Below are 14,122 nucleotides of genomic sequence, written 5' to 3'. Positions count from 1 at the left end.
GGGCGCGAGGAATCACATCATTGCAAGACTGGCCAGCTCCTCATGGGGTGCGAGCGCTTCCACACTACGATCATCATCTCTGGCATTATGCTATTCCACTGCAGAATACTGTGCCCCAGTATGGTTCCGTAGCCCCCATGTCCACTTGGTCGATTCCAAATTATATTCCTCCATGAGGATAATTTCTGGAACCATCCGTTCCACCCCGGTTCCATGGCTGCCAGTTCTTAGCAACATCGCCCCGCCAGATATTTGTCGGGATGCGGCATCATCTAAGTTCATTTCCCACGTCTACGCTCGACCGGACCTGCCAATGTACTCGGATATCTTTGCCCACCCTGTCCAACGCTTGACGTCTCATCACCCAATCTGGTCCCCTATGCCTACACTGAACTTCTCTGTTCCAGTCTCTTGGAAACAGAGTTGGCAGTCAGCTGAGATAAAGAACAAACACCTCCTCACAGACTCCTGCAAGCGTCAACCCGGCTTTGACCTAGCACGTTATGATTGGGCCCTCCTCAATGGCTATCGAACAGGCCATGGCCGGTGCTCCGCTATGTTCCATCGCTGGGGAGCCAGAGACGACCCGAACTGCCCCTGCGGCTACAGACAGACTATGACCCACATAGTCAACGACTGCCACCTCTCCAGATTCAAAGGAGGTCTCGAAACTTTACATCAGGCTCAACCTGACGCTGTTGACTGGTTACGGAAGAAGGGCAAATGCTAGAAGAAGAGCTCTGCTCAGCTCTGGCTTATGGTGGTACAGGGAACTGAACATGGGATTTTGGAGCCTCAGGCATGGGCCATTATGCTATCTACCCCTGCCCATTTTTTTTTTTTTTTCATATATACAGATTATAGTCTGGGAGGTGACACAGTGCATAAAGCACTGGACTCTCAAGCATGAGGTCCCAATTTCAATCTCCAGCAGCACACATACCAGATTGATATCTGGTTCCCTCTCTCTGTCGTTCTTCATGTATACATAAAATCTTAAAGAAAATCTATACTGAGTAGTGAGATGTCATTATTTTATTTATTTTAGATAGAGACAGAAAGTTGTTGAGAGAGAAAAGGGAGATAAGGGGGAAAGAGATAACTGTAACACTGCTTCACCACTTAAAGACTATAAATTGGGCAGGGTATATAGCATAATGGTTATTCAAAAGACACTCTCATGTCTGAGGCTCTGAAGTTCCAGGTTCAATCCTCATAGACAAGAACTAAGTAGTGCTCTGTATGTATATGTGTGTGTGTATATATCCCCACAAATTTAGAATTATTGACCCTACAACAGCCTTTATTAGAATCATCAAACAAGTAAATGCAGTAAGACTTGAGGTTAACTTAAACACACTTGATCCCACTTAAACGCTAGTCTATCCCCTCCCTACCTTGAGGCCAGACCTCATAGACCTAATACTGGTTTGGATACAACAAATGGACATGCCACAATTTGGCAACTTGGAGAAAGTCTAAGCTCATCAGATAAAGGACTAAAAAAAGCTGGAAAGGGCAAGAGACTGACTCACTTCATGATGCCCTTTTTGGTCAATACCAGACCACTCCATCATCTGGGGCCCTAGTCAGGAATCTTTGGATCCCCACACATTTATGATGGGCCTAACCCTCTAGTAGATCCCTCTCTCCACCATCACTGGTCACTTCCATCAGGAACATCATATGGCCTCTTGTGGGCCTCTCCAGGACCATGCTCTCATTATAAGGCAGCAATGCTAGGGACTGCCCCATTCTCCAAAGGGAGGCTGGGTCAGCCTACTCTGCACTTGAGGAAAACTGGTCCAGAAATGAGTGCAGCCTAGAATGTTCTCAGCTGTGACCATGGAATGCAAGCTCAGGCCAACAAGGACTCAAGAGGTTATACAGGCTCCTGTGCTAAATATGAATATACACGGGCCCTGAGTCAGACTGATGTGGTAACAATTAAATGCATACTATTGGGAGCTATTCTCTGCCCTAATTCAGCTTTCTAGCCCTATTCTTGGGTGTCGGGTGGTAGCGCAGTGGGTTAAGCGCATGTGGCACAAAGTAGGAGCGGCATAAAGATCCCGATTTGAGCTCCAGGCTCCCCACCTGCAGGGGAGTCGCTTCACAGGCGGTGAAGCAGGTCTACAGGTGTCTATCTTTCTCTCCCCCTCTCTGTCTTCCCCTCCTCTTTCCATTTCTCTGTCCTCTCTAACAATGACGACATCAATAACTACAACAACAATGAAAAACAAGGGCAACAAAAGGGAAAATAAATAATTAAAAAAAAAAACCCTATTCTCATCTGTTCTAGTCCTACTTTTTGTCCTGCTTTATATCTTATTGCCTTTCAGCCACCAAGCTGCAGATGCTACTATGTTGCCATCCTGAACTCTGGGCAGATGACCTCACTAGTGTGTTCCGGAGGTAGTGCAGAGATGAGGCTTTGGACTCTCAAGTATGAGGTCCTGAGTTCAATCCCGGCAGCACATGTGCCAGAGTGATGTCTGGTTCTTTCTCTCTCCTATCTTTCTCATAAATAAATAAAATCTTTAAAAAAAAGAAAAAGGGGAGTCGGATGGTAGCACAGCAGGTTAAGCGCAGGTGGCGCAAAGCACAAGGAAGGGCTTAAGGATCCCAATTCAAGCCCCCGGCACTCCACCTGCAGGGGAGTCGCTTCACAAGCGGTGTAGCAGGTCTGCAGGTGTCTGTCTATCTTTCTGTCTTCCCCATCTCTCTCCATTTCTTTCTGTCCTATACCAACAACGATGACATTAAAAAAAAAAAAAAAAAAAAAACAAGGGCAACAAAAGGAAATAAATAAATATTAAAAAAAAGAAAAAAAGAAAAAAAGAAACAAGCTGAGGATATGGATCAATCTGCCAAAGTCCACATCCAGCAGAGAAGCAATTACAGAAGCCAGAACTCCCACCCTCTGCACCCCATAGAGAATTCTGATCCACACTCCCAGAGTAGAAGAAATGTTAGGGGAAGATGACCAGAGGGCTCTGAAGTCCATACAGTTCCATCAGGAACCAGGGAGTGAAGAAAAAAGGGTATTTAGGGAGTCAGGCGGTAGTGCAGCAGGTTAAGCGCACATGGTGCAAAGCGCAATGACCGGTTAGGATATCGGTTCAAGTGCAGAAGTAGCTCAGTTGGGAGAGCATTAGGCTGGAGGATCCCAGTTCAAGCCCCCGGCTCCCCACCAGCAGGGGAGTCACTTCACCGGCAGTGAAGCAGGTCTGTAGGTGTCTTCCTTTCTATCTCCTCCTACGCTCTCAATTTCTCTCTGACTCTATCCAATAACAAATAAATAAAAAAATAAAAAAATAAGTAAGACAAGGACCGGCATAAGGATCCCGGTTTAAGCCCCCGGCTCCCCACCTGCAGGGGAGTCACTTTACAGGCAGTGAAGCAGGTCTGCAGGTGTCAAAAAAGAAAAAGAAATAGCCAATAGCCGGGAGTCGGGCTGTAGCACAGCGGGTTAAGCGCAGGTGGCACAAAGCACAAGGACTGGCATAAGGATCCCGGTTCGAGCCCCGGCTCCCCACCTGCAGGGGAATCGCTTCACAGGCGGTGAAGCAGGTCTGCAGGTGTCTATCTTTCTCTCCTCCTCTCTGTCTTCCCCTCCTCTCTCCATTTCTCTCTGTCCTATCCAACAATGACAACAATAATAACTACAACAGTGGGTGGGGAGAATACAGGTCCATGAAAGATGATGAATGACATAGTGGGGGTTGTATTGTTAAATGGGAATCTGGAGAATGTTATGCATGTACAAACTATTGTATTTACTGTTGAATGTAAAACATTAATTCCCCAATAAATAAATTATTAAAATAATAGTAATAAAAAAATGCCTGAAAAAAAAAAAAAGATTGAACTGTGTCCCACTCAGCCATGAGTCCCTGGTCGTCTCTCTCCCACCCGCAAAGCTAGCTTGGCAGACAGCAGGAGGGGAGAGAGAGAAAATCTCAAGTAGGTGCTATTTTTGCAATTTCCTCTCATGGTATTTTTAAAGGGACCACATGAAACCACTTGGGCACTGAGTGGCTTAAGAAAAGGATCTCAGGATTGCTGTTTAGAGCTATAGAAGCCATAGTTTAAGTGAACCTTAGTCCTCCAGGGGAACCAGGAAACTAAATACTCTGTCCTTGGGGTATTAAGACAGCAGAACAAACTCTAAGGTGTTCCAACTGACATAGAGACCTTGGTGAATGGGGTCAGACCATCCTGCAGGTGGGAAAGTGACTTTGACCTCACAACAGAGTTTCCATTTTCCAAAAATTAGTATGCCTACTTGAATAAACCCCACTGAACTAGGGCTCTATTTAAGTGACATTAGGTGCCTTAATACTACATCACTTCTTCAAAACTCCTCTAGTCCCCCTGAAATTCATATATAAAGCAGAACCTAGTACCACCTGTGGGCTAACAAGAGAAACTAAAACAGATGGGTAAAACTTGGAAAATGCTGGTTCTGCAAACCCAAGGTGATAACCAAGAATGTACTGATGCAGATCCAGAATAATTATCAGAGAAAGACCTTAGGGGATAGAAGGAACTTAAGGGATCTATTGCAGGAAATTTGAAAAAAAATAAAATCTCTTAATTTAATATGGAGAAATTTATTAAGAAATAAATCCATGGGAGTCGGGCTGTAGAGCAGCGGCACAAAGCGCAGGTGGCACAAAGCACAAGGACTGGCATAAAAATAACAACAACAAAAATAACTACAACAATAAAACAACAAGGGCAACAAAGGGAATAAATAAAAAGAAAAAAAAGAAATAGCCAAAACCTGGAAGCAACCCAGGTGTCCAACAATAGATGAGTGGCTGAGCAAGTTGTGGTATATATACACAATGGAATACTACTCAGCTGTAAAAAATGGTGACTTCACTCTGGGGTGGGTGGGTGGGTGGGGAGAATACAGGTCCATGAAAAATGATGAATGAAATAGTGGGGGTTGTATTGTTAAATGGGAATCTGGGGAATGTTATGCATGTTAAAAAAAAAAAAAAAGAAGTAGAAACGCAAAGCAGAAATTGACTGAGTTTGGAGTATGTCACCAAAGTAAGAAAGCAGAAGTACACTAGAGTTTGCAGTGATACTCCCTAATACTTCCTCTCCACTTTTCCAAGCTTTGGGTCCATAATTGCTCAACAATTTGTTTGGCTTTGTATGTAAAAAAAACAAACAAAAAAAAAATGGTGACTTCACTGTTTTCAGCCGATCTTGGATGGACCTTGAAAATATCATGTTGAGTGAAATAATAACTGCAGCAATAAAACAACAAGGGCAACAAAAGGGAATAAATATTTTTTAAAATAAATTAATTACTCTTTGAGGGGGAAAAAAGAAAAAGGAAGTCTCATACTATTACCAATCAGGTTGCTTATGCTTGACTTTCTTTTTTTTACTTTTTTAAAAAATATTTTTTATTATTTATTTATTTATCCCCTTTTGTTGCCCTTGCTGTTTTATTGTTGTAGTCATCATTGATGTTGTTGTTGGACAGGACAGAGAGAAATGGAGAGAGGAGGGAAAGACAGAGGGGGAAAGAAAAAGAGACACCTGCAGACCTGCTTCACCGCCTGTGAAGCGACTCCCCTGCAGGTGGGGAGCCAGGGGCTTGAACCGCGATCCTTATACTGGTCCTTGCGCTTTGTGCCACCTGTGCTTAACCCGCTGCGTTACAGCCTGACTCCCCCACCCCCTTTTTTTTAAAAATTCATTTATTAATGACAAACAAAGGAGGAGAAAGAGCCAGACATCACTCTGGTACACGTGCTGCCAGGGACTGAACTCCGGACACCTCATGCTTGAGAGACTGATGCTTTATCCACTGCACCACCTCCCGGACCACACTTAGGCTTGACTCTTTATAATTTGATTTGGTAACAACCTCTCTGGCAGACCAACTTCCTGCCTACCCCTAGCACTGCTGAGCTCTGGCTTATGATGGAGGGAGGGGAGTGAACCTGGGGTTTTTGAGCCTGTCATGAGAGTCTTTGAATAACCATTATGCTGCTACCACCTCACCCCCAAATCTATTTTCTTCACCATGCAGTTTTTCTCATTACTAGAGATCAAGCCCAATCTCCAGCTCTGGTATGTGCCTTTGTCTTAAATAAATCTATACATATTACTAAACTATAAAGAGAAAAGGGGCAGGGGTAGATAGTATAATGGTCATGCAAAGAGACTCCAATGGTTTTGATGTCCCAGGTTCAATTGTCCCACACCACCATAAACCAGAGCTGAGCAGTGCTCCGGTAAAATAAATAGAAGGAAAGCAAAACAGAGAGAAAAAAGGAACCCTTTCTTATTATTATTACTGCCTTTCTAATAAGCCAAACCAATGAAGCCAATAAAATTATCAATGTAGTAAGTACCTGTAAGTCTAAGCTCTACATTCTTAGAGGAAGCAGAAGCACATATAACCAGAAGAAGCAAAGGATGAACAACTGGTTACCAGTTTTGTAAAAGGAGCCTTTAAACAGATAACACTGCACACCCGTATTTCTCCAACTCACTGTGTGTAGTAGAGATACAATTCCAATACATGACTCATATCATTTCTGAGATTCTGAGAATTAAATATTCTTGGCTTAAAGACTATCAACTACAAAGGGAAGGAATCCAGGCTAGAAAGTGGGGCGAATCAAATGCAACACATATATACTTTATGCCAGCAATTTTTTTTTTTAATTTGCCAGGAATTTTTCCTTCCTTGGGTCAGCTCTGATCTTCACAATAAAAAGTCAGAATGGGGACCAGGTGGTAGTGCACCTGGTTGAGCACGTTACAATGAACAAGGACTCAGCTTCAGTCCCCGTTCCCCACCTGCAGGGAGGAAGCTTCGTAAATGGTGAAGCAGTGCTGCAGGTGTCTCTCCCCTCTCTATACCCCCACCTTACTCTTGATTTCTGGCTCTATCAAATGAATAAAAATTTTTTTAAAAAAAGGGGGAGTCGGGCTGTAGCACAGTGGGTTAAGCGCAGGTGGCGCAAAGCACAAGGACCGGCATAAGGATCCCGGTTCGAACCCCGGCTCCCCACCTGCAGGGGAGTCGCTTCACAGGCGGTGAAGCAGGTCTGCAGGTGTCTATCTTTCTCTCCTCTTCTCTGTCTTCCCCTCCTCTCTCCATTTCTCTCTGTCCTATCCAATAACGACAACAACAATAATAACTACAACAATAAAACAACAAGGGCAACAAAAGGGAATAAATAAATAAAATAAATAGTTTTAAAAAAAATTTTTTTTAAAAAAGGTTCAGGAGGTGCAGCAAATAAATCACTTGACTCTCAAGCATCAGGTACTGAGTTCAATTCCTGGTAGCACTTGTACCAGAGTGATGTCTGGAGGGTGGAGATAGGGGGACACTTAAGATCTACTCTACCTGACTTTAGGCATGTATATCTTCTTTCTGGGTCTTAGATATATAGATGACACAGTTCTTCTGGCTCTGATCTCTAGGAGATGCACTTGTCACCCTTGTGTGTGTAAGCATGGAGGAAGGGGGAATTTGCATTCCCCCTTTCCATAAGGTCTAGGGTGTCAGAAGCAGAGGCTGTGTTACCTGCATAGTCTGGCCTTGAAGGTGAAGGCGATCTTTGCAGGCTACCTCGTAGAAGTCATAATACTCCAGGAAGGATTTCTCCATCACCCCTCTGGAAAACAAGTAGAAAAACACAAATTGACAAGTAGAGAAACACACATTGACAACAGTGGGGGCAGAGGGTGAATGAATTATCCTTTCACCATCTAATCTTTTTTTTGTTACTTTTTTCCTCCAGGGTTATTGCTGGGGCTTCGTGCCTGCACTACAAATCTACTGCTCCTAGAGGCCAATTTTCCCCCCTTTTGTTGCCCTTGCTATTTATTGTTATTATTAATATTATTGTTGTTGTTGGACAGGACAGAGGAGGGGAAAACAGAAAGGGGGAGAGAAAGATAGACACATGCAGACCTGCTTCACCACCTATAAAGCGACTCCCCTGCAGGTGGGGAGCCTGGGGCTCCAACCAGGATCCTTACACCCATCCTTGCGCTTTGTGCAACATACACTTAACCCGCTGCGCTAATGCCTGGCCCCCTATCATTATTATTTTTTGTATTAGAGATTAGGGGTGTAGATAGCATAATGGTTATGCAAAGAGACACTCATGCCTGAGGCTCTAAAGTCCCAGGTTCAACCCCCCATACCACCATAAGCCAGAGCTGAGCAGTGCTCTGGTAAAAAAAAAAAAAAAAAATGCCAGACCACTGTTCAGCTCTGGTTTATATTGGCACTGGGGATTGAATCTTGGTTCTTGGAACCTCAGGCATTAAAGTCTTTTATCTAACTATTATACTATCTCCCCTATCCTCACCACCTAATCTTATTTATCTTTATTATTTTTTAAAATAATGGAATGCTTCCCAAATTCATGTGTCATCCTTAAACAGGGGACATGCTAATCTTTTCTGTATCATTCCAATTTTAGTATATGTGCTGCTGCTAAATTGAGTACTTAGCACCTAATCTTAATGCCAAATTAAATTAAATCAGTATTTGGTTTCCTACAAAGACCCCTCAATAGAAAATAGGGAAAGAGAATCAGGTGGTAGTGCAGTGGGTTAAGCACACGTGGCGCGAAGTGCAAGGACTGGTCTAAGGATCCCAGTTCAAGCCCCTGGCTCCCCACCTATATGGGAGTCACTTCACAAGCAGTGAAGCATGTCTGCAGGTGTCTCTCTTTCTCTCCCTGTTTTCCCCTCCTTTCTCCATTTCTCTCTGCCCTATCCAACAACAACAACAACTACTACTACAACAATAAAAAACAAGGGCAGGGAGTTGGGCGGTAGTGCAGCGGGTTAAGCGCAAGTGGCGCAAAGCACAAGGACCAGCCCAAGGATCCCGGTTTGAGCCCCCGGCTCCCCACCTGCAGGGGAGTCGCTTCACAGGTAGTGAAGCAGGTCTGCAGGTGTCTATCTTTCTCTCCCCCTCTCTGTCTTCCCCTCCTCTCTCCATTTCTCTCTGTCCTATCCAACAACAACATCAATAACAACAACAGCAATAACTACAACAATAAAACAACAAGGGCAACAAAAGGGAATAAATATTTTTAAAAAGGGTAACAAAAGGCAATAAGTATTTTAAAAAATTAAAAAAGAAAGAAAAAAAAAGAATTACAGACTTACAGGTAATGAAATCCTGAGCTCAATCCCCGGCACTGCATATGCCAGAGTGATGTTCTGATTCTCTTTCTTATGAAATAAAATAACGGGGGGGGGGGGGGGGGAGGAGAGGGGCTAGGTTGACAGCAATAGCACACCAGATGCTATCTTTTACCATCATATATCAGAACTGAGCAATGCTCTGGTCTCATGACAACAAACAGTGCTTGCTTTGGCAGCAGATATACTAAAATTGGAATGATACTGAAAAAATTAGCATAACCCCTGTGTAAGGATGACATACATGCAAATTCATTACATATTTATTACTATTATTTTTTCCCTTTTGTTGCCCTTGTTTACCATTATTATTATTACTGTTGTCGTTGTTGCTGGATAAGACAGAGAAATTGAGAGAGGAGGGGAAGACAGAGAGGGGGAAGTCACTTGTTAATTGACTCCCCTGCAGGTGGGGAGTTGGGGGAGGAGGGCTTGAACTGGGATCCTTAAGCTGGTCCTTGCACTTCTCATCATCTGTGCTTAAATTGCTGTGCCACCGCCCGGCTACTACTTACTTTTAAAATAACCACTTGTAAACAGAAAGCAAACCCCCCGCCCCCAACAAATAATCTAGGAAGGGTAAAAGGAATGAAGAAAAAGCAAGGAAAGGAGGGAGGGAAGGTGAATTTTAAGAAATGGATTAATTCAGAAGCACTCTACATAATACTTGGCTATAGAACAAGTGAGTATCGTATGTGCAAATTCTCATCAAATGGGATTCTTTGAGGCCATTAGACTTCATTCTCTCCAAGAATAACCTCTCTGAACTTCCTCTTGGATAACCTTCAGCAATATGTACTTTAAAAACACGAGCCATATTTTCTTTATTTCCTCCCCAGTGCCAGGTAATACAGCACTGTGCCCCCAAAACTTCCCAAATACAGGAGCCAACTAAATTTCCAAAAAGAATACCAAGTTGGCTCTCTTGAGACATACCGAAGGGGTTCAGGGCAGGGACACTTTCCTTCCATCATGTCACAGACTGCTACTCTGATGGTCTCATGCCGAATACATTCATTGTAGTTCTTGCTGTCTCCTGGATGTCTTTCCTGTAATGAAACAGACACACACTATTCACACCCCAGATTTAGGCAAAAAGAATGACCAAAGAGAATACCTGTCCCACTTTATGGCAGATCCATGAAGTCAGCCATTATTTTGAGACCATTCAGCATGCTGCCCATACATACCAATAGCAATGCTGTTACAGGTTATTCCACCAATAAGGAAAACTAGACCCATCACACATCTTCCTAATCTTCAAATGAAAAGCTTTTTAAGTGAAGAGTAAGTGGAAAATAACTGAATAAAAGAATGATAGTCGGTGGCCTGAAAGGTGACACAGTGAGTAGGGTGCTATAGTTGCATGCACAAATACAGGAGGTCCTGGTTTGATTCTCTTTCTTTCTTTTTTTTTTTTTTGCCTTCATTCACTAGGGCTTGGTGCCAGCACTATGACTCCACTGCTCCTGTGGCCACTTATTCTTTTTTTTTTTTTAAAGATTTTATTTATTTTTAAGAATTTATTTATTCATGAGAAAGATGGAAAGAGAGAAAGAACCAGACATCACTCTGGTACATGTGCGGCCGGGGAATGAACGTGGGTCTTCATGGTTGAGAATCCAATGCTTTATCCACTGCGCCACCTCCCAGACCACAAATTTTATTTATTTATTAATGAGAAAGATTGGGGGAGAGACAGAGAGAGAGAGAAAAGAGAGAACCAAACATCACTGGGGCACATGCGCTGCTGGGGACTGAATTCAGGACCTTATGCTTGAGCACCCAGTACTTTATCCACTGAGCCACCTCACCTTTTTTTTTTTTTTTAAATTGGATAGAACAAAGAGAAATCAGGAGCGAAAAAAGGGGGTTTGGGGGGAAGGACAGAAAGACAGACACATCTGCAGACCTGCTTCACTGCTTGTGAAATGACCACCCCCTTGCAGGTGGGGATCTGGGGGCTCGAACTGGGATCCTTACTCCACTCCTTCATACTATGTGTGCTTAACCCAGTTCGCCATGGCCCAGCGCCGATGCCCCCCACCCCGTTTGATTCTCAGCATCGCATAATACTCAGATTAGCCCTTCTCATGTTAATAAATAAATAAATAAATCTTAGGGGTAGAGGAGACAGCATGATTATTATGCCTGAGACTCCCAAGGTTCCAGGTTCAATCCCCTGTACTACCACATGCCAGAGTTGAGTAGTGCTCTGGTAAAACAAAAACAAGGATTGAGGTTCAAGCCTTTGGCACTTATCTGCAGAGGGAAATTTTCCATTTTCTGAGCTGTAAAGCAGTGCTGTGCGGTAGCGCAGCGGTTAAGCGCACGTAGCACAAAGCGCAAGGAACGGTGTAAGGATCCTGGTTCGAGCTCCCAGCTCCCCACCTGCAGGGGAGACACTTCACAAGCAGTGAAGCAGGTCTGCAGGTGTCTATCTCTCTCCCCCTCTGTCTTCCCCTCCTCTTTCAATTTCTCTGTCCTATCCAACAACAATGACATCAATAATGACTAAAACAATAAAGCAACAAGGGCAACAAAAGAGAATATAATAAAAAAATTTTTTAAAGACTAAGTTTTTTTTTTTTTTATTATTTTTAAACCTAAAAAATTTTCTTTACTGGATAGAGACAGCCAGAAATCAAGAGGGTGATAGAGAAGGGGAGGGACAGCCAGAAATCAAGAGGGCGATAGAAGGGGAGGGACAGAGACACCTGCAGCCCTGCTTCACTGCCTGCAAAGCTTTCCCCCTGCAGGTGGGGACTAGGGATTCAAACCCAGGTCCTTGCACATTGTAGTACATGCGCTCAACCAGTTGCGCCACCACCCAGCCCCAAACTAAATTTTTTTTTTTTTTTTTAATCAGGCTGGGCAGTGGCACACCTAATTCAACACGTTACAGTATGCAAGGACCTGGCTTCAAGCCCTCAGCCCCCACCTGCAGGGAAGAGAAGCTTCAGGAGCAGTTCAGTAGTGCTGTAGGTCTCTCCCCCTCTTTCCCTATCAATTTCTTGCTATCTCTAAAATAAATCAAGATGGTAGGACAGGATGAAGGATGCAGGTCAAGGGTGGGGCTAGGTAGCATAATGGTTATACAAAGAGAGTCCCATGCCAGAGTCTCCAAAGTCCCAGATTCAACTCCCCATACTACCATAAGCCAGAGCTAAGCAGTGCTCTGGGCAAAAAAGGAAGAAGAAAAAAAAAAAGAGTTGATTCCTTTTTTTGTTTGTTTTAATTATCTTTATTTATTTGGATAGAGACAGCCAGAAATTGAGAGGGAAGGGGGTGACAGAAAGACAAACAGAAGACACCTGTAGCCCTGCTTCACCACTTATGAAGCTTTCCCCCTGCAGGTGGGAGCCAGGGGCTCGAACCTGGGTCCTGCGCACTGCAGCATGTGTGCTCAACCAGGTGCACCACCACCTGGGCCCCCAAGTTTGATGCCTTATATCCCCTATCCTATCCCCACTCAAAAAAAAAATGTGGGGGGCAGGGTGGTGGTGCAGCGGGTTAAGCACATATGGCGCAAAGCCCAAGGACCAGCTAAGGATCACGGCTTGAGCCCCCGGCTCCCCACCTACAGGGGGGTCGCTTCACAGGTGGTGAAGAAGGTCTGCAAGTGTCTTTCTTTCCCCGTCTCCCCCCCTTCTCAATTTCTCTCTGTCCTATCCAACCATGATGACAGCAGCAACAACAACAATAAACAACAAGGGCAACAAAAGGGAAAAAATAGCCTCTAGGAGCAGTGGAGGCACCACGTCCCAGCGATAACCCTGGAGGCAAAAAAAAAAAAAAAAAAAAATCCCCTTTATCACTGACCGAACCAATAAAATCGTAAAAAGCAGAACTGAAATTTTTCAAAAGAAAAAACTCCAATTCTGGTGTAGGGAGCTAACATGGATGTATGAATGAAAACAGCCTTAACTTTTTACTTTTATTTGCTCTTCAATGCTCCTCTCACCACTAACCACAATCAACCAGAGCACTGTCCTAGGTGAAAATTTTGACACACAGGGTAACACTATATACCTTCAGTCTACTATCATGGTCCCTGAACTTAACAGTGGTGATATAGGACATTTTAAACTTATGAAGGAAACCACAGAACTCAGCACCTGTCAAACACCATAAGAACTACTAGCCTGGGAATCGGGCGGTAGTGCAGCGGGTTAAGCGCACGAGGGTTCCCACATAAGGATCCCAGTTCGAGCCTCCTGCAAGGGAGTCGCTTTACATGAGGTGAAGCAGGTCTGCCGGTGTCTTTCTCTCCCCCTCTATTTCTATCTTATCCAGCAACATCAAACAATAATAACTACAATAAAACAACAAGGGTGACAAAATAAAGATAAAAAAAGAACTACTAGCCTGAAGTCAACAGTTCAAATTAAATGCTACGCTGTACTAGATAGCTGATACACACTCAGTGGCCCATCTGTTTTGTGTTTATTACAGAATGATTGGAGTGTGGTCCGGGACATGATCTAGCATGAGGTCCTGAGGTCAATCTCCAGCACCACATATACCAAAGTGATATCTAGTTCTTTCTGTCCTTTCTCATTAGTAAATAAATTTTTTTTTTTTTTTTTTGATGAGAACACTGCTCAGCTCTGGCTTATGGTATTGTGAGGAACAGAACCTAGGGCTTTGGTGCCTCAGGCATGAGTCTCTTTGCATATCTGTCCCCACCCATAAATAATTTTTTTTTAATTTTTTCTTTTTTTAAAAAAAAAAAATTTTATTTATTTATTCATGAGAAGACAGGAGAAAGAACCAGACATCACTCTGGTACATGTGCTGCCGGGGATTGAACTCAGGACCTCATGCTTGAGAGCCCAATACTTTATCCACTGCGCCACCTCCCGGACCACAAATAAAATTTTTTAAAAGTCTAATTGTAGCTCTCTGA

General features: G+C 43.6%; 1 protein-coding gene, 1 non-coding gene and 1 pseudogene across 2 annotated transcripts in view; 1 reads left to right on the top strand and 2 right to left on the bottom strand.

Moving 5' to 3' along the window:
* The window catches only part of UBE2Z (ubiquitin conjugating enzyme E2 Z), a 33,373-nt gene that overhangs the window by 3,737 nt on the left and 15,514 nt on the right, over nt 1-14,122 (bottom strand). Inside the window, exons 5-6 of the mRNA XM_007529978.3 lie at nt 10,150-10,262; nt 7,574-7,664 (exon numbers count right to left, since the gene is read on the bottom strand). Coding sequence (XP_007530040.1) covers nt 7,574-7,664; nt 10,150-10,262 — 204 coding nt within the window. The remainder of the gene's footprint in view (nt 1-7,573; nt 7,665-10,149; nt 10,263-14,122) is intronic.
* On the bottom strand, nt 8,398-8,507 carry LOC132542243 (U6 spliceosomal RNA). Its single transcript, XR_009553348.1, has one exon. It is a non-coding gene; the product is annotated as a U6 spliceosomal RNA (small nuclear RNA).
* Nucleotides 9,381-9,480, top strand: LOC132542256 (U6 spliceosomal RNA; annotated as a pseudogene).

Source organism: Erinaceus europaeus, chromosome 12 (assembly GCF_950295315.1).
Source record: "Erinaceus europaeus chromosome 12, mEriEur2.1, whole genome shotgun sequence".
NCBI classification, from domain to species: Eukaryota; Metazoa; Chordata; class Mammalia; order Eulipotyphla; family Erinaceidae; genus Erinaceus; species Erinaceus europaeus.
Note: the sequence above shows the minus strand (reverse complement) of the source record. Positions and strands in the feature narration are given on the sequence as shown.